This window comes from Salvelinus namaycush, chromosome 27 (assembly GCF_016432855.1).
Source record: "Salvelinus namaycush isolate Seneca chromosome 27, SaNama_1.0, whole genome shotgun sequence".
NCBI lineage: Eukaryota > Metazoa > Chordata > Actinopteri > Salmoniformes > Salmonidae > Salvelinus > Salvelinus namaycush.
The window spans coordinates 5,198,710-5,224,003 of NC_052333.1; the positions used below are offsets into that span (position 1 = coordinate 5,198,710).

At 43.6% G+C, this 25,294-nt stretch overlaps 1 protein-coding gene across 1 annotated transcript; it reads left to right on the plus strand.

Moving 5' to 3' along the window:
- The first annotated feature begins 6,142 nt into the window (after positions 1-6,142).
- On the plus strand, positions 6,143-23,505 carry LOC120022572 (lysine-specific histone demethylase 1B). The gene is made up of 21 exons (XM_038966530.1): positions 6,143-6,308; positions 6,588-6,736; positions 7,033-7,154; positions 8,305-8,394; positions 8,507-8,618; positions 8,747-8,860; positions 8,962-9,000; positions 9,110-9,302; positions 9,802-9,986; positions 10,546-10,716; positions 10,798-10,872; positions 12,173-12,310; positions 12,564-12,735; positions 15,288-15,415; positions 16,826-16,957; positions 17,301-17,375; positions 19,255-19,371; positions 21,209-21,334; positions 21,580-21,702; positions 21,836-21,988; positions 22,964-23,505. The coding sequence occupies exons 1-21, from the start codon at positions 6,293-6,295 to the stop codon at positions 23,045-23,047; spliced, it is 2,514 nt and encodes an 837-aa protein (XP_038822458.1). The 5' UTR covers positions 6,143-6,292; the 3' UTR covers positions 23,048-23,505.
- Positions 23,506-25,294: the final 1,789 nt, after the last annotated feature.

The window sequence follows — 25,294 nt, forward strand, 5'->3', positions numbered from 1 at the left end:
GACATCCGGCTCAACGCTCAATCTAGCCCTACCAGTGCGGGGAGGTGGAATAACCCGCACCGGGCTATGCACACGTGCGCTCTACTGCGTAACACGGTGTCTGCCCGTACTCCCGCTCTCCACGGTTAGCCTGGGAAGTGGGCGCAGGTCTCCTACCTGCCCTTGGCCCACTACCTCTTAGCCCCCCCCCCCCCAAGAAATTTTTGGGGTTTCTTCTCGGGCTTCCTTGCTAGCCGTGTACCTTCATATCTCCGGTCTTGAGCTTGATTCTCCGGCTTCCAGCCACGTCTCCTTGCTGCCTCCTCATACCACCGCTCTTGGGCTCTCGCTGCCTCCATCTCCTCACGAGCGCGGCGATATTCCCCAATATGTGCCCAGTGTCCTTTTCCCTCCAAGACTTCTTCCCAAGTTCGTCGTCCAGGTCTGTCTACATCGTTTATTTGTTTTGTTTATTATTCAAGTGTATTTCGTTTCGTCTTCGTCTTGTTAAATACATTCATCATGTCAAGTTACAACGCTTAAGGGGGGGGTTATGTCACGTTCCTGACCTGTTTTCTGTTAGTTTTTGTATGTGTTAGTTGGTCAGGACGTGAGTTTGGGTGGGCAGTCTATGTTTTCTGTTTCTATGTTGGTTTAAAGGGTGACCTGATATGGCTCTCAATTAGAGGCAGGTGGTTTTCATTTCCTCTGATTGAGAGTCATATTAAGGTAGGTGTTTTCACACTGTTTGTGGTGGGTGGTTCTGTAACGGCTTTCCTCCTCCTCTTCATCCGAAGAGGAGGAGCAGGGATTGAACCAAAATGCAGCGTTGTGTGATGACATGATTTATTTAAACAAGACGAAAAAACGAACTACACTTGAATAATAAACAAAACAAATAAACGATGTAGACAGACCTGGACGACGAACTTACATGAAACACGAAGAACGCAATAACAGGAAAACTGACTACATAAAACGAACGAACAAACAAACAAACAAAACCGAAAACAGTCCCGTGTGGCGTAACATACAGACACTGACACAGGAGACAACCACCCACAACAAACAATGTGAAACAACCTACCTTAATATGACTCTCAATCAGAGGAAATGAAAACCACCTGCCTCTAATTGAGAGCCATATCAGGTCACCCTTTAAACCAACATAGAAACAGAAAACATAGACTGCCCACCCAAACTCACGTCCTGACCAACTAACACATACAAAAACTAACAGAAAACAGGTCAGGAACGTGACATAATTCCAATAACAAGATTACGTTACAGCACAGTTTTATTTGACAGAAACACACATTTCAAATCTGCATGTAGCAAAGAAATGTGTGTTTTAATCCATCCATTAATACCTGTTCCTAGTAGATAACATTAGTCTGATTTTGATTACTCATCCTGGATTGATGAATTCTTGTCTTTATGTTTGCTCTCAAGCTAACACAGCACATTGTTTATGGAGACATGTAGTAAATAGTAAACAAACACTGAGTAAAGCTAGATGACATGGAGGTATTTATTTGACTGAGACTGTGTTGAAATACTCTGGGTCCTCCTGAGTGGTAGGGGGGAGTTTCCTCAGGGCTCCCCCTGGATGGGCATCCTCTCCAGGGCCAGCTCTGTGTTGGGCAGGGGCCCTCCTGTCAGGTGGGCTGAAGAACTCTCTACAGTCATCACACGCCCACAGAGTGGGTCTACATTATAATGTATATACCCAGTGGGTCTACAGTATAATGTATATACCCAATTTACCTGTGGTAAATTCAATTGATTGGACATGATTTGGAAAGGCACACACCTGTCTGTATAAGGTCCCACAGCTGACAGTGCATGTCAGAGCATAAACCAAGCCATGAGGTCGAAGGAATTGTTCGTAGAGCTCTGAGACAGGATTGTGTCGAGGCACAGATCTGGGGAAGGGTACCAAAACATGTCTGCAGCATTGAAGGTCCCCAAGAACACAGTGGCCTCCATCATTCTTAAATTGAAGAAGTTTGGAACCACCAGGACTCTTCCTAGAGCTGGCTACCCGGCCAAACTGAGCAATCGGGGGAGAAGAGCCTTGGTCAGGGAAGTGACCAAGAACCCGATGGTCACTCTGACAGAGCTCCAGAGTTTCTCTGTGGAGATGGGAGAACCTTCCAGAAGGACAACCATCTCTGCAGCCCTCCACCAATCAGGCCTTTATGGTAGAGAGGCCAGACGGTCTGACGAAACCGAGATTGAACTCTTTGGCCTGAATGCCAAGCATCACATCTGGAGGAAACCTGGCACCATCCTTATGGTGAAGCATGGTGGTGGCAGCATCATGCTGTGGGGATGTTTCTCAGCGGCAGGGACTGGGAGACTAGTCAGGATCGAGGGAAAGATGAACGGAGCAAAGTACAGAGAGATCCTTGATTGGACCTCAGACAGGGAACGTCAGACTGGGGCGAAGATTCACCTTCCAACAGGACAACAACCCTAAGCACACAGCCAAGACAATGCAGGAGTGGCTTCGGGACAAGTCTCTGAATGTCCTTGAGTGGCCCAGCCAGAGCCCGGACTTGAAACCGATGTAACATCTCTGGAGAGATGAAAATAGCTCTGCAGCAACGCTCCCCATCCAACCTGACAGAGCTTGAGAGGATCTGCAGAAAAGAATGGGATAAACTCTCCAAATAAAGGTGTGCCAAGCTTGTAGCGTCATACCCAAGAAGACTCGAGGCAGTAATCGCTGTCAAAGGTGCTTCAACAAAGTACTGTGTAAAAGGTCTTGCTCACCTGTCAGGTGGATGGATTTTTTGGCAAATGAAAAATGCTCACTAACAGGGATGTAAACAAATTTGTGCACAAAATTTTAGAGCAATAAGCTTTTTTTGTTGATGGAACATTTCTGGGATAATTTATTTCAGCTCATGAAAATTGGGACCAACACTTTATATGATGCGTTTATATTTTTTTCTGTGTATATATAAAAGAAATATATATATTTAAAAAAATCTTGCATATTTTCATTTGCGTAATAATATAAGCTCTTCTATAAAGGATTGTCACCTATAACAAGGGCTGGCAGTAGGAATTCTACATTTTAGTCAACTGATGTGGGATGTATACACTCACTCACTTACACCCCCCCCCCCCCCCCCCCCCCCCCCCCCCACACACACACAGACAACCACAAGCTCAAATGTTCAACAGTTGTTCCATCCTGAGCCCAACTCCAGAGAAGACTTGATGTGTGAAAGCGTATAAACTTTGGCTGTTTAAGAAGGTATGCCAAATTGAGCAGAAATGGGATTTGATTAACCAATATATAGTCCTCCTCCTCTTAGTAATAACACAGAATAGGCTTCTTGGGATCTAGCCAATAAATAGAAAAAGATCAATATTAAATCAAAAAGGTTCCTGATCTTAGTTATTTTAAATCTTTATCTATACCTTTCCGTGTAGATCGGTCTCGCTGAGTGATGACAGGATCAGTAATAACGTCCTCCTCCTCAGGACTCCCCTCCATCTGCATAGTAATCCCTGGGAGAGTTGTGCTCAATATTATGGACAATACAGATGTTTCAGATAACTGCCTTTTATGAGACTTTGTGAAGCTTTCATTTGGAATCCAAAATATGTTATTACAGTGTTACTTTAGTATTAAGGGATTTAGATTTGAATTCTGTAGTTGTTCTACATTTTTATAAATATTCAACACAGCTGTAATATTCCAAAAGAGGAGGTTCAGTCTGTCATTTCCAAGCAGCTGGCTGATGGCTCCTTGATCAAAGGTTGATTGCTTCGTTGCCTAGGGACACCATGGATCTCAGCAGCCTCACACAGTAACATATCTGAGACTTCTTACTGCCCTCCCTTCAGTGCCATGGAAACTATGGCCCTGTCCAATGTAGGCATATGTTTGGCAGAAGCGACAGAAAAAAATTAAATCTCCCATCAATTAAACCAAGTAACCATGGAGATGTTCAATGAAATTCAGTCATCAAAAGTGGCCAAAAAAACATCCAAGCTAGTCCCTTATACCATAAACCAAAAGGAATGAAATGGTGGCCATTCATTTGGGGTAGTCTATCTGCAACTTCAATCATACAAACCACTAATACAGCTCGACTCTATCCCAACTTCCAGATGTGTCTCCTCTCCTCACCTCGCTCGGCACACCACTGCAACAGCAGCAGACGGCAGGTGTTTCCCTGACAGGTCATGTAGTCGTCCAGCATCAGTGGAGCCACGGTGGCCAGAGCGGCCAGAGCCTGTAGCTGCAGCGCCTCCTGCTGGACAGGGGTATGGCCCTCAGGGGAGCAGCACTGGTCTTCACCAGGTACAGCAGGCAGCAGGTTCAGGACACCATAGTGGTCTTCACCAGGTACAGCAGGCAGCAGGTTCAGGACAACACAGCCTTCTTTGAACAGCTAGTAGACACAAACATTATCTATGACGTTACAGTTTATAACACATCGAAAACGCAATAGAAAAGAAAGTATCAAAAGAAAGTATTAATCATTTGTTTGTACTTTGGAATGTTTTTCAGTCTATCAATAAAACACTAACGTAACGTAATGCAGCTAATTGACCCTTGACCTAACGGAAGTATAGACGGCATGGAGCTCTGTGACTCATTCACACAGAAGCAGATCTGCTGTGCCCTCTGTGCCTTTAACATTAGGCTCCAGTTCATATCTGTAAAACAAAACAACGCATCCAGAAACCAATTCACCTGTCCTTTTTTAGCAAATCATGTTTGAATTGCGGTGGCTGCTGTTATTGTTATTTACCACAGGAGCTGGAGAGCATCTGAAGAGTCTGCAAGACCTGGTGCAGCTGTTAGAGCACAATGAGCTGGCTGAGACTCTGGTCCTGTCCATGGACCTCCTGGAGAACCATTCTACTGTCAAGCTCCAGGTTTTGCAGACTCTTTTTTTTTTTCTTTTTTTTTTTACATGTTAGAGGACAAGTACATTAGAGTGTCTAGTTTGATAAACAGACGCCTCACAAGTCCTCAACTGGCAGCTTCATAAAATAGTACCCGCAAAACACCAGTCTCAACTTCAACAGTGAAGAGGCGACTCCGAGATGCTGGCCTTCTCGGGATGCTGGCCTTCCTTAATTTGTTCTTAACTGACTTGCCTAGTAAAATAAAGGTAAAAAAAAAAAAAAAAGAATGTTTTTAACTTAGTCATTGAAGCCTCCGATGAGAGCATTGCAAAAGCATTTGTGAAAAATACCGCTTTACAGAGTTCGTCGTGTACCAGAGTTGTAAAGTACTTAAATAAAAATACTTGAAAGTAAAAACGTTTTTTGCGGTATCTGTACTTTACTGTTTATATTTTTGACAACTTTTACTTTTACTTCACTGCATTCCTAAATAAAATTATATACTTTTTACTCCATACATTTTCCCTGACACCCAAAAGTACTTATTACATTTTGAATGCTTAGCAGGACAGGAAAATGGTCTAATTCACACACCAATCAATAGAACATCCCTGGTCATCCCTACTGCCTCTTATCTATAAGACGTCATTGTAAATAAGAATGTGTTCTTAACCTTAAATAAAGGTTAAATTTTAAAAAATCTGGTGGACTCACTAAACACAAATGCTTAATTTGTAAATGATGTCTTGAGTGTTGGAATGTGCCCCTAGCTACCCTTAAATACATTTAAAAACAAGAAAATGGTGCCGTCTGGTTTTCTTAATATAAGGAGTTTTACATGATTTATACTTGTACTTTTACTTTGATACCTACGTATATTTTAGCAATTACATTTACTTAAGTAATTTACTCAAGTCGTTTTTTACAGGGTTACTTTCACTTGAGTCATTTTCTATTAAGGTATCTTTACTTTTACTCAAGTATGACAACTGGGTACTTTTTCCACCACTGTGTACAACTCAAGGTTTTCAGGTAGTTGCCATTAAAAACATTGCAAATACCTGGAAGAATTATAACTACCGGTACTTTCAATGCATCTCACAAAAACACCCACTTATATGGATGTGTTGGCATCGGACCATAACTCAATGCGACCGACACACCGAAGTGCGCATGTATACGTTACTATGGTTATCACCCCTACTATGGCAAGTAGAAGATACCAAACAGTACAAACTCGAAACGCATACTTCCCCGTTGTAACACACCGGAAGTAGGTTTTGGTGTCAGTTTAGCCACAGTTTCTATCTTTGGCTTCGCCTTCATTTCCTACTCAGAATAACAACAACAAAGACAGATTGATAACAAATAATTCTTCAAATCGTCTCAAATAAAGGAATAGACTCTGAATCGGAGAGATAGAGCACAGCCAGCTATGCTGACAGATGCAGGTTAGCGCGCTATTTCCATACTATGACGATATTGTCTGACAGCTCAGCTTTTGAGCTAACGCTAGCCAGCTTAACGGCTAGCCAGCGGAACATTTGCATATCCACATTGCAGTTAGTTTTGGGCAGCTAAGTAATGGTCGATGGGGCAGCACGTAAGCTTCATGTTGGAAATCTAGTATTACTTAATTAATAATACATGAGAGGTCATGTGTTATGACATGTTTTATCTAGGCTGTGACATGGTCACATTCAGTGATATGATATGTGGTCAATTTACAGATTATACAGTGAATGCTTCAGGTGCTCGGCGTGCCAAGAAGAGGACAGCAATGGAGTCATCATCTGGGGATGGTCAGTCGTCCCTTCGCTCCTCCGGTAGACAGGTCAACGTCAGAATGAAGCGCTGTAATAATCCTCCACCTGGACAGGTATATGTGCACCCTAATATTAGACAAAACAGACTTCATACAGTTGCTTTGGGACAAACCAGAGCTGGCAGATCAAGTATTGTACCTGAGCTAGGCACAATACTAGATCTGTCGGCTCTGGCTAGTTTGGGACTGTGTGGTGTAGTGAGACCACCTTTTTTCAGTCATTCTCACCCACTTTACCCATTGCCATCTAGTCAGCCCATTAAGAGCCTCCTGCCTTTTACCAATCTCTCTGCTTTCAGTAATGAACATATTTTCCTTGATATTGAAGTCTGTCTGTCATTGGATTCCAGACTAAAAGAAAAGCCACTGACACAGAGGAAGAAGAGGACCAATCTGAGAAGAAGTACAGAAAGTGTGAAAAGGCTGGATGCTCGGCCACATACCCAGTGTGCTTTGCTAGTGCCTCTGAAAGGTATCATCAAATATTTTTTATAATTTAACCAAGATAGACAACAGCCTGTCATTACAAATGGGAACAAATGAGTCATAGTGGGCAGAACAAGCAAGGAGGTGGTTAGAGCCAAGCACGAGCTAGCGAGATCCTATTGGTGCTTTCTAGTCACATTTGCATATTTCCGTTAGGGAACACCTACTCTGAAGTGCTCGTGTGCAATAACTCAATTTGCCTTTGCACTCCTTCTAAACAATGACGTTTTTACAAGCTTTGGCAAACCGTAAAGTCTACAAAACTTTGTCCACTCTGTTTGTAACAGATTGTAGTTTTGGGAACAGAAAACTGTATTGAGATCAAATGTTTCATCAATGAGTAAATTATCAGAATGTCGGCCAAAATCCATCCACTGCTAGCCATTGGGCTTTCTCTCACTACCATATTTGGTATTGAGTGGATACGCCAACCGGATACTTCACATTTATACATCTGGTGAAATATCTATCTCATTGTTCTATTTGTGGTATCATCTCCTGTTTTTACTTCACTGGTGGTTTCCAGAGAGAGTCATTGGCAGCTGTGTCTGAAATCTGTCTTGCCTACTACTTACTAAAACTACATACTGTGTACTACGTACTATTTAGAATGTACTGTTTAGTACAAATGAATGCAGTAAGCAACTAATATCAACATACTACTCATCCATACTGAGGATGCGTCATCTGATGCACAATTGCGTTGATTCCCGCCGCTTGTTTATTTTGGTACAGCTCGTCACCTTCTCTGATTATCATCTGTTGTCAAACACACATGCGTCTGGAAAGACGATTTTTTTTCCCCCCTCAATAGTGTGCAGTGAATTGTACTAGATGAAAAGCCGAAATGAGTAGGATATCCTGGCATTTAAAGCATACAAAGTTTTTGAAATTTCATATACGTCATATATGTTCTATTTTCGTATGCCTACTATTTAGAACGCAAGTATGGGAGTTCTGCCACTGTCTTACATCAAATAGTGTGACGATTCTGCCTGCACCGATCAGTTGAGGGACAAGCGTCCCGTATGAGTGATGCCACCTGTTGGAACATAATGGAGAGAAAATATGACGTCACATTCAGTGTGTTGAGTACTTGCTGACAGGTTTCTTACTGCTCTCCCTCTTTCTTTCAGGTGCGCCAAAAATGGCTACACTTCTCGGTGGTACCATTTGTCCTGCGGGGAGCACTTTTGCAATGAGTGTTTTGATCACTACTATAGAAGGTTAACAGTCTAATTAAAAAAATAACATTGTCATTTTGTCAAACACGTCATCATAGACACCTGTTCTCTGTTGATCTGAATGTAATGGCTATATCTTTCCTTGGTTTATCAGTCACAAAGATGGCTATGAGACATATGCATCCTGGAAGAGGGTTTGGACTGGCAATGGGAAGAGTGAGCCAAGTCTGAAAGCTTTCATGGCAGATCAACAGCTTCCATACTGGGTGAGAGCAACACAGCTGCCTTTCAACCTGAAATGTCTAGCTAACTGGCATAGTATTCAGGTCAATGCAGCCACTTTCCATCAAGTGAGTAATTCAAACACATTCACTCCAATGTGATTGGTTTCCAGGTCCAATGCACTAAGCCAGACTGTGGGAAATGGCGTCAGCTAACCAAGGAGATCCAGCTCACTGCCTCACTAGCAGCCACGTATCGCTGTGGCATGAAGTTCAACAATGTCAAGGTAAACAGGAAGTAGCAGGAGGAAGAGACAACAACATAATCAACAATAACCCTATTGACATTTCATGATAGTGCCATAATATCACGTGTTTACATCTACAGACCGAAGGGCCAGACCAGTGCTCCCTGCCAGAAGATTTGGTGAGTGACTGTCTTTAAAAATGACCTTCTGAGTTCCTTCATTTTCAGTCAACAATTTAAAGTATCACTGCAGCCTTGTCCTTATTCAGAACCTTGTTGTGTTCCACAGAGAGTGGCGGAGGTGATCGACAGCTGGTGGCATTCCATGCTGATCCTGCCCCCGTTATTTAAGGACAGCCCGGCCAACCCTTTCCTCACAGCCTACTATCCCGACTGTGTGGGCATGAGCCCCTCAGGATCCACCAGCAACCACTCTCATGCTGAGTTGAGGGCAGAGCACTGCAGAGCCGTCCCACCACAGAGTAAGTCCATCCAGGGTGGGAAGAGAATCCACATCTCAACCCTGGTGCTCTACTTCACAGAGAAGGGAGTACGACCCAGAGCTAAGGAACCAGTAAATTGCCAAGTAGTTAATATCCATAATAAAATGGGTGGTTCGAGCCCGGAATGCTGATTGGCTGACAGCCATGGTATATCAGACCGTATAGCACCGGTATGATAAAACATGTATTTGTACTGACCTAATTACGTTGGTAACCAGTTTATAATAGTAATAAGGCACCTCAGGAGTTTGTGGTATATGGCCAATATACCACGGCTAATGGGTGTGTCCAGGCACTCCACGATGCGTTGTGTCTAAGAACAGCCTTTAGCCGTTGTATATTGTCCATATACCACATCCCCTCGTGCCTTATTGCTGAAGTAGGATACTTTTGTTTCTATTATCTTAGCTAGTCTGTTGAACCACCAGTCACACATGGTCAGTAAATACATGTTCAATAACTCATACTTTGTGTTCAGTTCCAGGGCTGTGTCCATACTTCCAGCCCTTTTACCAGCCCAACGAGTGTGGGAAGGCCTTGTGTGTGCGACCGGACATGATGGAGCTGGATGAACTCTATGAGTTTCCAGAGTTTTCCCGTGACCCCACCATGTACCTGGCCCTGCGCAACCTCATCCTAGCCTCCTGGCACAGAGGCTGTAAGGTAGCCAGACAGATAAGTCCTACACTGTTTAAATTAGATACTTTTTGGAAGCGTCATAGTAGTAATAATAATAATTAATAGATTTTTGTTGTTGTTACAAACAAGAATCTCAAAGTTACTTTGAAAACAAAAATAAATGTAGAGGTCTGTCAGTTCACGGTTGGTGGTCTTTCACAGCTTCAGAGGCAGTTGGGAAAGACAGTCAGTAGCTTGAGCGGAGGGAGCGTCGATGATAGACAGGCAGGGAGAAACGTCAGTCAGATACTGGTAGACAGGCCTAGAGCTCTTCATCAGACACGCCGTCTCCTCTTCCTCCATAGGTAGGCTGGATCATCCACTAGCGTCCACCTGGTTTGTGTGGACTACTTTCTTTTTCCACATGTTATTTCACATACCCAGCCATCTAGTCACGTACCTATATTTGATGAGAGACTAATAGAATAGTGAGGGAAAACAATGTAGTTACATGACCTAGGAGAAATTACATGGATTTTCTATCAATTAAACACAACAGGGCCTGGTGATAATGATTAAATATGTCCCTTCCTCTCATGTCTAGGAGGTGCTGACACCCCAGAACTGTGCTCCCCACATCATTGTGCGAGGGCTGGTGCGTGTGCGTTGTGTACAGGAAATGGACAGGGTGCTTCTCTTCATGACCAGGAAGGGTCTGATCAACACTGGGGTTCTATCAGTCAAACAGCCCCTGCTTCCTGAGCGCTACCACAACGTGAGTGTGTCTAATCTTCTACCGTCAACTTTGTCCAGGTATGTTCTGCAGCTCATACAGAATTTTTGTTGGTCTTTGCAGAAGAACGTGATTGTGATTGGAGCCGGGGCATCGGGGCTGGCTGCTGCGCGGCAACTGCAAAACTTTGGCATGCAGGTAATATTTTAAGATTAAAATGTAGAACTACTTCAAGTGTTCATTTTTGTTTTCGATGTTTTGACCATACCCAGTTAGCACATAATGTTCTGAGAACCTTATGTTTCTTAGAGCTTGGTGAGAGCGTGGTTGTCCTATGGTCATTCCCAGGACTTCCTACAATGTTCTGGGAATGGTGCAGGATACCCAGCTAGCACGTAACATTCTGAGAACCATATGTTCCTTAGGTGGGAATTTCAGTACTTCAACATAACGTTTCCTCATGATTCTATTTAAAATATATTTCTCAAATTGTTCAGAGAACGTTAAGAAACAATGTTCTGCTGTGGGAACTTCAGAACTTCAGCATAACGTTTTCTACAGGTTTCCTCATGGTTCTATTTAAAGTCATTTTCTCAGAACATTATGAAAACTTTCCATAAAAACCACAAGATAACATTAGTGACGTTCAAAGAACGTTCTGAGAATGTTATTTAAAAATATATACATTCTGTTCTCAGCTTCAACAAAACTCTATCTTGTTACGTGTGTTCAGGTGTGTTGGCCGAGTCCACTAATTGGCCACACCTGATCTTAATGAGTGCTTGTTTTTTTAGAAATGGGGTCTGTTTGAATAGATAAAAATTAACAGCTTTGTATGAGTAAAAAAACATGGTATGCTAGCTCAATCCTGGTGGCACAGAGGACTAATTCCATGGATAGAGAACAGAAGATCATATGTTTGAATCTCACTGATGCCGTGCCACAATAAAAAAAAAAAAATGTTTGCATGATTAATGCCTAAGAAAATTCATTTCCATGTGTCCTATCTGTGCTTGGAGTTCAAAAAGTGAACCCAAACTAAGCTAGCAGTGTTGTTAAAAGTCTTATTGAACATGTTCTCAGAACGTTATTTAATTACCTTCAAATAACCTATCATTTTTGTTCTCAGAACCTCCCTGCAACCTAAAAATGTATGTTCCCAGAACAGGTGATATTTTCACTTCCATTCTCAGAACATAAAAAAAAAAACATCTGTTTTACCTGTCAGGAAACGTATGAGTTCATTCCCAGAACCTATGGAAATCAAAAACATATGTTTCCACAACTTCCAAGGAAACAAATGTGCTAGCTGGGTGTCCTGATTTTAGGTTAATTCAGACATGGAACCTACTCCTATAATAACCCATAAGATGTTCTTGGTCCGAAATGCAGTATACATAATATTGTTCACAACATATTGAATGAATAACTGCTGATGAGTTCTGTGGCTGTGCCTTCTTCATGAACTTTAACCTCCAAGTGTTTGATCCAATCACAGGTGGTGATGCTCGAGGCGAGCGAGCGGATTGGAGGGCGGGTGTGGGACGATACATCGCTGGGCGGCGTCACTGTGGGTCGGGGGGCTCAGATTGTGAACGGCTGTGTGAACAACCCAATTGCACTGATGAGTGAGCAGGTGAGAGATTCTTTGTAACAACACTGACACAAACTACTGGCACTCAGTCATTCACTCACAAACCCGTACCTTGAAAACAGGATTTTTCAATGTCAACGTTTCTAATCATTCACCCAAAGTTCAACCAAGGAACGTTGTATTTTTTATGCTGCTGCCACATTTCATTTAGTATTGTGTAACTGCTAATAGATGCCTCAGAAGTCTTTCGGGTCCTACAAGTATTCACATACTCAGTTGCTTCTCTTGTATGTAGCTCAGCATTAATATGCACAAGCTGGGGGAGAGGTGTGACCTGTTCCAGGAGGGAGGGAGTGCCACAGACCCGGCCATCGATAAGCGCATGGACTTCCACTTTAACGCCATCCTGGATGTGGTGTCAGAATGGAGGAAAGACAAGTCTCAGAACCAGGACACTCCTCTGGGAGGTACAACACATTCGTGGTCACTCCTAGGGTTGCGAATTCTGGTAACTTTCCCCAAAATTCCAAGGATTTACAGAAATAGCGGTAAAGCCTGGTGTATACACTACACGACTTTCAAAATCCTAACGTCGCTTAACCTCTCACATTAAACAACCTCCTTTCCTGTAGTGGTGTGGCACAGACAGGGGTCACACAGTAAGCGCTGTGGCACAGACAGGGGTCACACAGTAAGCGCTGTAGCACAGACAGGGGTCACACAGTAAACACTGTGGCACAGACAGGGGTCACACAGTAAGCGCTGTAGCACAGACAGGGGTCACACAGTAAACACTGTGGCACAGACAGGGGTCACACAGTAAGCGCTGTAGCACAGACAGGGGTCACACAGTAAACACTGTGGCACAGACAGGGGTCACACAGTAAACACTGTGGCACAGACAGGGGTCACACAGTAAACACTGTGGCACAGACAGGGGTCACAGTAAACACTGTAGCACAGACAGGGGTCACAGTAAACACTGTAGCACAGACAGGGGTCACAGTAAACACTGTAGCACAGACAGGGGTCACACAGTAAACGCTGTAGCACAGACAGGGGTCACAGTAAGCGCTGTAGCACAGACAGGGGTCACAGTAAACACTGTAGCACAGACAGGGGTCACAGTAAGCGCTGTGGCACAGACAGGGGTCACACAGTAAGCGCTGTAGCACAGACAGGGGTCACACAGTAAACACTGTGGCACAGACAGGGGTCACACAGTAAACACTGTGGCACAGACAGGGGTCACACAGTAAACGCTGTGGCACAGACAGGGGTCACACAGTAAACGCTGTAGCACAGACAGGGGTCACACAGTAAACACTGTGGCACAGACAGGGGTCACACAGTAAACACTGTGGCACAGACAGGGGTCACACAGTAAACACTGTGGCACAGACAGGGGTCACACAGTAAACGCTGTGGCACAGACAGGGGTCACACAGTAAACACTGTGGCACAGACAGGGGTCACAGTAAGCGCTGTAGCACAGACAGGGGTCACAGTAAACACTGTAGCACAGACAGGGGTCACACAGTAAACGCTGTGGCACAGACAGGGGTCACACAGTAAACGCTGTGGCACAGACAGGGGTCACACAGTAAACACTGTGGCACAGACAGGGGTCACACAGTAAACACTGTGGCACAGACAGGGGTCACAGTAAGCGCTGTAGCACAGACAGGGGTCACACTAAACGCTGTAGCACAGACAGGGGTCACACAGTAAGCGCTGTAGCACAGACAGGGGTCACACAGTAAACGCTGTGGCACAGACAGGGGTCACAGTAAACACTGTGGCACAGACAGGGGTCACAGTAAGCGCTGTAGCACAGACAGGGGTCAGACACTAAACGCTGTGGCACAGACAGGGGTCACACAGTAAGCGCTGTAGCACAGACAGGGGTCAGACACTAAACGCTGTGGCACAGACAGGGGTCAGACACTAAACGCTGTGGCACAGACAGGGGTCACACAGTAAACGGTGTGGCACAGACAGGGGTCAGAGTAAACGCTGTGGCACAGACAGGGGTCACACTAAACGCTGTGGCACAGACAGGGTTCACAGTAAGCGCTGTGGCACAGACAGGGGTCACACTAAACGGTGTGGCACAGACAGGGGTCACACACTACAAGATTATTCACTTGGTCTTGAGGATTCTTCATACCACGCTTTCTCACCAAAACGATGATGTGATTTAGAGTTAACGTAGCTCCAACAAGCTGTGGCTCAAAGCAGCCTCAAATGTTTTCAGTCAGACATTCATGCTTGTCATACTGAGTTGAAATAACTAGCCAACATTTTGAATTGAATAACATTGCTTGTGAACTTCAGAGCTGAAAAAATTAGCTACTTTTCCTTTGGTTAATGACAAGTACAAATGCATACTAGTAGTAGTCATGGCTCCTGCTCCAGAGTCTACATGTCTTGGGTGATGCCAAACAACGTCATCATCTCACTGGCTTCTTTTCTGGCGAGCTCTCATTGGCTGTTGCTCATCACTGTTCTCAAAACGTGTCGTTGCACATCTCACACTACAAGAGCATTGCAGATTTTGTGCCGATTTAAAATCAAACATGTTTGAAAATATGGGGACGTCTGGGACTGCTCAAAGACGAGATCGGTAGCCCTGAGATTGCGTCTCTGACCCGCTCACATTAAACGAGTGTCGGTGACGGCCGCGCGTCCCGAGTAGGCAACGACATGGGGATTTTGTCTCCGATCTCAACTTGTCTGGGACAGCTAAATATGGGGCAAAATTGTGTAGTATAAACCCGGCTTTTAGAGTAATCACAGAATTTATACTGATTTACTCCTGATTCCAGAAATATTCCAACCAGGATTGCTGGAAGATTTGGGAATTTTGGGACAGTTGTCATAATTTTGCAACCCTAGTCACTCCTCTCAATGACTTGCTTATACAGTATATGAAGTCATATGTCTATATGAAGTACAAAGTAGTGATAGACATTTGGTCAGTTTCTAGTTTCTATCATTTTACAATTTTCCCTTCCAGAGAAAATCCAGGAGGTCTACAAAACATTCCTTCAGGAGTCTGGGGTCCAGTTCAGCCAGTTGGAGGAGAAAGTGCTTCAGTTCCATCTCAGCAACCTGGAATATGCCTGTGGAAGCACACTGGACCAGGTCTGAGGATGAGATCATTCCTACCCTGTCTCTTGTGACAGTCGATGACGTGACCGTAGGAGAGTTATGACAACATAGTCAGGGGTTAAAAGTTCTCCGTTACAGCAACGGATTTCCATCATATGGATTCTGGAGAAGTCGTTTTTCTCCGATCAGTGAAGATGCTCAATCAAATCTGGTTTGGAGATGACATAGAACAGACATGCTTGTCTGTATTAGGCTATGAAATATATTCCCAAATAAATGTATTACACTGTGTGTATTGAACTGACATGCATGATTGTTGATGACACTCCGATGTTCAGATGAAGGGAATGAAACAGTCTGTAATGCACACCACAGCAGCGCTCAGCTGCCACAGCGCTGTCTAGTCTACTGTAGCTGCTGGTAAAGTCATTCAAATACTATGCTACAGTTTTTTTTGCCATTTTAATGTTATTAAAACCAAATCAGACAACCCCATAGGAGAATGTTTGACCTATTTACCAAGTCGGCTTGTTGTGTTTTATAAATATTCCTCTCGAAGCTCATTGAAGTTACGAGAGCCAATGCAGTCGTGGGAAAAGACTTTTGAAAGCAGTTTTTGCCTTTGCTAAAAGAAGAGTGGGATCCCAGTTTTCCATTGCTATCCCGTTTAGTTCTATACTCTTTCAATTGCGCGTGGCGTCGTTTTACAAATGCAGTTTTACCACCAGAGTTACAAGAATGGTTTAGGTGGAACTATGCAACAGAGCTCTTAAAATGGGCAATGTTGTCTTCAAAGGTCAGTGACACACTTTGTAATAGAAAAAAAGGGAAGTGAATACTAATTAATAATGATGTATTTATAATAAATGACTAATAACAATCAGGATGTGGTGTTCTATGGGGTAAATGCAGATGGACCAACCCCATGCTTCAGCCTGTGTACATTTTATAGTCGCTATGCTATCAGTTGGGCTACAGGTGCTAATGCTTATTCCTGATAGCATACCTGATAATATAGACCATGCATAGGCTATATTGGAATGATCCAATATGTTCAAATAATTTTAACATCATTTTTACCAATATTTATTGGGCCCATTTTTGGAGGTGGAAATTATATTTTAAATGGTGTCATTTTATTTTCATGCTTTTCTGAGTAGAATGTATTATATCTATTTTTTTAAGTCACCAGAACTGAGCTTCTCAGTCCTTGTGAAAAGAATGATCCCGTTGAGGACCCCGGACCCCCTAAGCAAGGGCACATGTACAAAATGATTCTCTTTCCCTAAAAGCATGATGGTTATGACTTTCTTACATGAACGTGGAGGTTAACTTGTCCCCAGACAATCCATCTGAGATCGTCTTAAGTTTCAGTCATGGGATTTTTTGTTGTTGCTTTAACCCCTGAACATAGTCCTTGTCCGTGTGTGTGTGTGTTCGCAGGTGTCGGCTCGATCCTGGGACCACAATGAGTTCTTTGCTCAGTTCTCAGGAGACCATACACTGCTGACAGAGGGCTATTCGTCTGTGCTTAACAAACTGGCTGAGGGCCTCGACATCCGCATCAAGAGCCCGGTGAGCCATCAAATACTATGTCCCAGTTAACTCTCCTTCCTCGCAAAGTGTGCACTTGTTCACTTTCCTTCACTGATTTGAAGGGAAATGACTGGTATGAGAAATATGCTGGAGACTCCTACTAGCCAATGCCTTAAGCAATTCAATGCTTTTTAGATGTGTGAACAAGTGCACACTTAGGGTGCGTCCTAATAATATCTCCTTATGTTCCTTTCGTTGCCCATTCTCCTCTCATCTTGGTTGTAGTATATAGTTAGATAAAAGTGAGAGGTTTCTCAATTTTCTTTGTACCCAAGCATTTCGAGCAATGCCTCACAATCACAGTACACTTGTTTCATTGTAGGTTCAAGCTATCGATTACTCAGGGGATATAGTCAAAGTTACCTCATCCAACGGGACTCAGTGGACAGCACAGAAAGTAAGGACTCATTTGTTTATTTACAGAGTAATGATGCATGTTGTAGTACAGTTGTCTTCCCTGACACCCTACTCTTACCTGTTATAGTACAGCTGTCGTCCCTGACACCCTACTCTTACCTGTTATAGTACAGCTGTCGTCCCTGACACCCTACTCTTACCTGTTATAGTACAGTTGTCTTCCCTGACACCCTACTCTTACCTGTTATAGTACAGCTGTCGTCCCTGACACCCTACTCTTACCTGTTATAGTACAGTTGTCTTCCCTGACACCCTACTCTTACCTGTTATAGTACAGCTGTCGTCCCTGACACCCTACTCTTACCTGTTATAGTACAGTTGTCTTCCCTGACACCCTACTCTTACCTGTTATAGTACAGCTGTCGTCCCTGACACCCTACTCTTACCTGTTATAGTACAGTTGTCTTCTCTGACACTCAACTCTTACCTGTTATAGTACAGTTGTCTTCCCTGACACCCTACTCTTACCTGTTATAGTACAGCTGTCGTCCCTGACACCCTACTCTTACCTGTTATAGTACAGCTGTCGTCCCTGACACCCTACTCTTACCTGTTATAGTACAGTTGTCTTCCCTGACGCCCTACTCTTACCTGTTATAGTACAGTTGTCTTCCCTGACACCCTACTCTTACCTGTTATAGTACAGTTGTCTTCCCTGACACCCTACTCTTACCTGTTATAGTACAGTTGTCTTCCCTGACACCCTACTCTTACCTGTTATAGTACAGCTGACGTCCCTGACACCCTACTCTTACCTGTTATAGTACAGCTGTCGTCCCTGACACCCTACTCTTACCTGTTATAGTACAGTTGTCTTCCCTGACACCCTACTCTTACCTGTTATAGTACAGTTGTCTTCCCTGACACCCTACTCTTACCTGTTATAGTACAGTTGTCTTCCCTGACGCCCTACTCTTACCTGTTATAGTACAGTTGTCTTCCCTGACACCCTACTCTTACCTGTTATAGTACAGCTGACGTCCCTGACACCCTACTCTTACCTGTTATAGTACAGTTGTCTTCCCTGACACCCTACTCTTACCTGTTATAGTACAGTTGTCTTCCCTGACACCCTACTCTTACCTGTTATAGTACAGCTGTCGTCCCTGACACCCTACTCTTACCTGTTATAGTACAGTTGTCTTCCCTGACACCCTACTCTTACCTGTTATAGTACAGTTGTCTTCCCTGACACCCTACTCTTACCTGTTATAGTACAGCTGTCGTCCCTGACACCCTACTCTTACCTGTTATAGTACAGTTGTCTTCCCTGACACCCTACTCTTACCTGTTATAGTACAGCTGTCGTCCCTGACACCCTACTCTTACCTGTTATAGTACAGCTGTCGTCCCTGACACCCTACTCTTACCTGTTATAGTACAGCTGTCTTCTCTGACACCCTACTCTTACCTGTTATAGTACAGTTGTCTTCTCTGACACTCAACTCTTACCTGTTATAGTACAGTTGTCTTCCCTGACACCCTACTCTTACCTGTTATAGTACAGCTGTCGTCCCTGACACCCTACTCTTACCTGTTATAGTACAGTTGTCTTCCCTGACACCCTACTCTTACCTGTTATAGTACAGTTGTCTTCCCTGACACCCTACTCTTACCTGTTATAGTACAGTTGTCTTCCCTGACACCCTACTCTTACCTGGAATAGTACAGCTGACGTCCCTGACACCCTACTCTTACCTGTTATAGTACAACTGACGTCCCTGACACCCTACTCTTACCTGTTATAGTACAGCTGTCGTCCCTGACACCCTACTCTTACCTGTTATAGTACAGTTGTCTTCCCTGACACTCAACTCTTAACTGTAGCTTTGGGAACATTTATTTGGTCTTTTTTTTAGGTTCTGGTGACAGTCCCATTGACTTTACTCCAGAAGAATATCATTAAATTCAACCCTCCTCTTCCTGAGAGAAAGCTGAAAGCCATCCACAGTCTTGGAGCAGGTCTCATTGAAAAGGTAAGGGTTTAGAGCTGCGACACAGTCTGGGTGATGTAACTGAAACTGGTTCACCCTGTCACCAGAAACTGTCTTAATCTAGAGGCGAAAGAAACACACACCTGTTTAGGCGAGGTGCTGGCTAGCGGAGTAGAACACCTGTTTAGGAGAGGTGCTGGCTAGCGGAGTAGAACACCTGTTTAGGAGAGGTGCTGGCTAGCGGAGTAGACCACCTGTTTAGGAGAGGTGCTGGCTAGCGGAGTAGAACACCTGTTTAGGAGAGGTGCTGGCTAGCGGAGTAGACCACCTGTTTAGGAGAGGTGCTGGCTAGCGGAGTAGAACACCTGTTTAGGAGAGGTGCTGGCTAGCGGAGTAGAACACCTGTTTAGGAGAGGTGCCGGCTAGCGGAGTAGAACACCTGTTTAGGAGAGGTGCTGGCTAGCTGAGTAGAACACCTGTTTAGGAGAGGTGCCGGCTAGCGGAGTAGAACACCTGTTTAGGAGAGGTGCTGGCTAGCTGAGTAGAACACCTGTTTAGGAGAGGTGCTGGCTAGCAGAGTAGAACACCTGTTTAGGAGAGGTGCTGGCTAGCTGAGTAGAACACCTGTTTAGGAGAGGTGCTGGCTAGCTGAGTAGAACACCTGTTTAGGAGAGGTGCTGGCTAGCGGAGTAGAACACCTGTTTAGGAGAGGTGCTGGCTAGCTGAGTAGAACACCTGTTTAGGAGAGGTGCCGGCTAGCAGAGTAGAACACCTGTTTAGGAGAGGTGCTGGCTAGCGGAGTAGAACACCTGTTTAGGAGAGGTGCTGGCTAGCTGAGTAGAACACCTGTTTAGGAGAGGTGCCGGCTAGCGGAGTAGAACACCTGTTTAGGAGAGGTGCTGGCTAGCGGAGTAGAACACCTGTTTAGGAGAGGTGCTGGCTAGCGGAGTAGAACACCTGTTTAGGAGAGGTGCCGGCTAGCGGAGTAGAACACCTGTTTAGGAGAGGTGCTGGCTAGCTGAGTAGAACACCTGTTTAGGAGAGGTGCTGGCTAGCGGAGTAGAACACCTGTTTAGGAGAGGTGCTGGCTAACAGAGTAGAACACCTGTTTAGGAGAGGTGCTGGCTAGCGGAGTAGAACACCTGTTTAGGTGAGGTGCTGTCTAGCGGAGAACACCTGTTTAGGAGAGGTGCTGGCTAGCGGAGTAGAACACCTGTTTAGGAGAGGTGCTGGCTAGCAGAGTGGAACACCTGTTTAGGAGAGGTGCTGGCTAGCGGAGTAGAACACCTGTTTAGGAGAGGTGCCGGCTAGCGGAGTAGAACACCTGTTTAGGAGAGGTGCCGGCTAGCTGAGTAGAACACCTGTTTAGGAGAGGTGCTGGCTAGCGGAGTAGAACACCTGTTTAGGAGAGGTGCTGGCTAACAGAGTAGAACACCTGTTTAGGAGAGGTGCTGGCTAGCGGAGTAGAACACCTGTTTAGGTGAGGTGCTGTCTAGCGGAGAACACCTGTTTAGGAGAGGTGCTGGCTAGCGGAGTAGAACACCTGTTTAGGAGAGGTGCTGGCTAGCAGAGTGGAACACCTGTTTAGGAGAGGTGCTGGCTAGCAGAGTAGAACACCTGTTTAGGAGAGGTGCTGGCTAGCTGAGTAGAACACCTGTTTAGGAGAGGTGCTGGCTAGCTGAGTAGAACACCTGTTTAGGAGAGGTGCTGGCTAGCAGAGTAGAACACCTGTTTAGGAGAGGTGCTGGCTAGCAGAGTAGAACACCTGAAAAAGAAAAGGAGAGCCGCACACACTAGGAGCTCAGATGTAATAATTTAATAACCAAATAACCAACGTTTCTTCATCAGAAACTGTCTTAACACACATTCCTACTCTCAGGTTGCTCTGCAGTTCCCGTTTCGCTTCTGGGACGGAAAGATCCAAGGAGCAGATTACTTTGGTCACATTCCACCCAGTCCTGACAAGAGAGGGATGTTTGGTGTGTTCTATGACATGGATCCACAGGTGAGATACCAGCAATCATCTTTGTACTCTAGCTATCCGTACTAACTACTATGTAATCATCTGTTATTTCAAAGGAGAGAAATGCTGTTATGTAGACATTGGAGACAGCTGAGGTTTTTGCAGCATGTTCGTTGAAGTGAACCTGTTGAATTGTGGACAGGAATGTATGCTGAATACGTAAAAAAGGGAAAAAAAGGTTTCCTACCAGAGAAAAAGATGTGTTCCTATCTTGGCCTATTCCGCAGGGAAAGGGGAGTGTCCTGATGTCCGTCATCACTGGTGAAGCTCTGCCCTCTATCAGGGACATGGAGGACAAAGATGTCGCTGATCAGTGCATGAAGGTGCTGCGGGAACTCTTCAAGGAGCAGGTATTAGAACAACTGTCTACTTTGAACAGAAAACCACACATCAGGACTACTACAAATGACATTTTAAGGTATAGAAAATAAATGTAAAATAAATAATGTTGTACCTGTATCTTCACGTATTTTTCCATTGTAGGAGGTCCCAGAGCCGGTGAATTACTTTGTGACTCGGTGGAGCAGAGACATGTGGTCTCAGATGTCATACAGCTTTGTGAAGACAGGAGGCAGTGGGGAGGCCTATGACATCATTGCTGAAGATGTGCAAGGAAAAGTGTTCTTTGCTGGGGAGGTAAGACCTGACCCCTTTTATCATCGTATGTACACCAGTGGAGGCTGCTGAGGGGAGGACGGCTCATAATAATGTCCGGAACAGAGCAAATAGAATGGCATCAAACACCTGGAAACCATGTGTGTTTTGATATATTTGATACCATTCCACTGATTCCACTCCAGCCATTACCACGAGCCTGTCCTCCCCAATGAAGGTGCCACCAACCTCCTGTGTCTTATACCAATGTATTACTACAGGCCTTCACTTGAAAGAGAACTTCTTTTTTTCACCTTTATTTAACAAGGTAGGCCAGTTGAGAACAAGTTCTTTACAACTGCGACCTGGCCAAGATAAAGCACAGCAGATTGACACATACAACAACACAGAGTTACACATGGAATAAACAAGCATACAGTCAATAATACAGCAGGACAAAAAAGTCTATATACTGTGAGTGCAAATGAGGTAGGGTAAGGGAGGTAAGGGAATAAATAGGCCATGGTGGCGAAGTAATTACAATTTAGCAATTAAACACTGGAATGGTAGATGTGCAGAAGATGACTGCAAGTAGAGATACTGGGGTGCAAAGGAGCAAGATAAATACATAAATACAGTATGGGGATGAGGTAGGTAGTTGGATGGACTGTTTACAGATGGGCTATGTAGAGGTGCAGTGATCTGTGAGCTGCTCTGACAGCTGGTGCTTAAAGCTAGTGAGGGAGATATGAGTCTCCAGCTTCAGTGATTTTTGCAGTTCGTTCCAGTCATTGGCAGCAGAGAACTGGAAGGAAAGGCCTGGAAGGAAAAACATCCATGAGAAGCTTTTCAGAGTAGGACTGCTGATTTAGGACCAGTTTTGCCTTTTAGATCACAATGAATCAGATGACAAGGACAGATGATACCTGATCCTAGAACAGTATTCCTACTCTGAGACGCTTGATAGATACGGCCCCTGATTTAACATTTGTTTTTTTCCTGTCTTTCTATCTTCAGGCGACCAACAGGCACTTTCCTCAGACGGTAACAGGAGCCTATTTGAGTGGCGTCCGAGAAGCGAGTAAAATAGCTGCTTTGTGAGTCCTTCCCTTCGAGCGGTCACACGATACCAGCATAAAGACATCTAAGTTGTACAGAGCGAAGCATTCGTTCCCCAAGTTGCTCCTCTTTAGGTGGTGTCTTCTTCTTGTGTGTACTATACCTCGTGTGAGCAGAGATGGCTAATGCTGTTTGAAATGTTATGGTTAAGTTTTTCTGTTATTATGAGTGAAATATGAGGCATCTTGTGTGTTTCGTTGGAGATCACTGTAATTCAGGATCGGCAGCACACGTATGCTCCTGAACAATTCATTTTGATGTACAAATGGATAAACGGTATTTACATTCTATATGGATCTTCGCCATTTGTTTGTCAATATCACACATCATTAATGGCTCTAAAAAATAATAAAAATATATGTTTTATAGTCAGATATACCAGCTAGGTGCAGTGAAATGTGTTGTTTTACAGGATCAGCCATAGTAGTACGTCGCCGGAGCAAATTAGGATTAAGTGCCTTGCACATCGACAGATTTTTCACCTTGTCGACTTGGGTATTCGAACCAGCAGCCTTTCGGTTACTGGCCCAACGCTCTAACCGCTAGGCTACCTGCTGCCCTTTTAAAGTTCCAATGTGTGTGTGTGGGGATAATGAGCGCTTAACTGTCCAAGGACTAATATGATTTTAGTTGAGACGTTATGTAAATGAGTTCTTCTGCATTAGTGTTTTTTTTTGTAATGATTAATTCATTCATTATAATTCACGTTTTCATAAACTGGGCCAAATAATAAACACCAAATAAGGATGGGTCATTTGGCTATAATCAGAGTGACTGGTTAGTTAGTGTAGCCTTCAATTGGGTATTAGTTGTACCTGCATTGTTTTTAGCAAGAAAAGTTGAAAACATTTGACAGTTCTCTCTCTTTCCAGGTTATTGAGGCTTTAGTTGGCTACCATACTTATCATGTTCCTCTGTCTATATTCTGACACCATGTTCGAACATGGCATTTATTAAACATGTGTAGCTTAATAAATGAACCAAACTAAATACATTATGACTGACTCACTTAATTGAGACTTAATGGACTGCACTGATTTGTCACTAGCTGCGTAGCACGCTACAGGGGTGTATTCATTAGTCGGAGTCCGTTGCAAAACGTTTCGTCTTTTGCTAAAATGTTTTGCAACGGTAACCATTTACTCTACGAAGCAAACAGGAACGAAATGGGGAGGGACCTACCTAAATCTGTCCAATAGAAATTTGTTTTCATTGCAATTGGAGTAAACGGTTGGAGTAAACGGTTGGAGTAAACGGTTTCGAATTGGAGTAAACGGCTTCTGTTTGCGAAACCGTTAATTGCTTACTCTAAGAACCAAACGGCGAAAACGGAATCAAACGGGGAGGGATCTACCTGAATTCATCAACTGGAAACTCTAGTGTATTCATTATGGAAACCGTTTAGCGTTTAAGAACCAAACTGGGTAAAATTCCGGTATGTCCCTCCCTGTTAAGTTCAGTTTGCTTCCGTTTAAGAAATGTTTTGTAACTTAATAGGCGGAATGAATACACCCATTTAGTTTAGAATTGTTTACATTATTTATTTTTTGGGGGGAGGGTTCGAGTACTCATCCTTTTTATACTTTTTAATTATTATTATTAACAACAAAAAGTACATTGGTGAACACAAGTATACATAAAGAACAACTGGGCTAGGGAGTACAATATCACATTACACAAGGACCTTTTATGGGGCATACACACATTTTATAATTCTAACAGCTTTTCTGTTGGTAGAGTATTTAAAATATAGTTAAATTTATTTTTGTAAGGTAAAAAAAATAATGTTTTTTTTGTAAATGTACATTTGTGAATATGAAATTTGACCAAAATAATAATTCAATGAATTACTTAAAATTGTTTCAACTTAAAAAAGAATTCAAGCAGTACATCTCTCCACAATAGTGTAAAATCTTCATAAATGTGTTGTTATACATCTACTGATGTCTTACCACAGATTTCTTACATGAATACAATGCCAAAAAAGATGCAACACTGTTTCTCGGTGGTCATTACAAAAAGTACCATTTTAATTTATGTTCTTCTTAAACTTCTTCATATAGTGGTTGGCATGAAAATATTTATGAATAATTTAAAAAGAAACTTACTTAATTGTATTAATAAGTAGGTATGTGTGTGGTAACATCCAAACTTTTTTCCCGAAGAAGATTTTATCAACAAAACCATTCCAATAAGGTACAACATCCTGTTGAAACAAGGCTCGTAGAG

Excerpts from the sequence above, each read along its gene's own strand:
- LOC120022572 (XM_038966530.1), top strand. Across the intron at positions 9,001-9,109 it reads GCTCCCTGCCAGAAGATTTG|AGAGTGGCGGAGGTGATCGA; the intron begins GTGAGTGACTGT and ends TGTGTTCCACAG. Across the intron at positions 16,958-17,300 it reads ACATCCGCATCAAGAGCCCG|GTTCAAGCTATCGATTACTC; the intron begins GTGAGCCATCAA and ends GTTTCATTGTAG.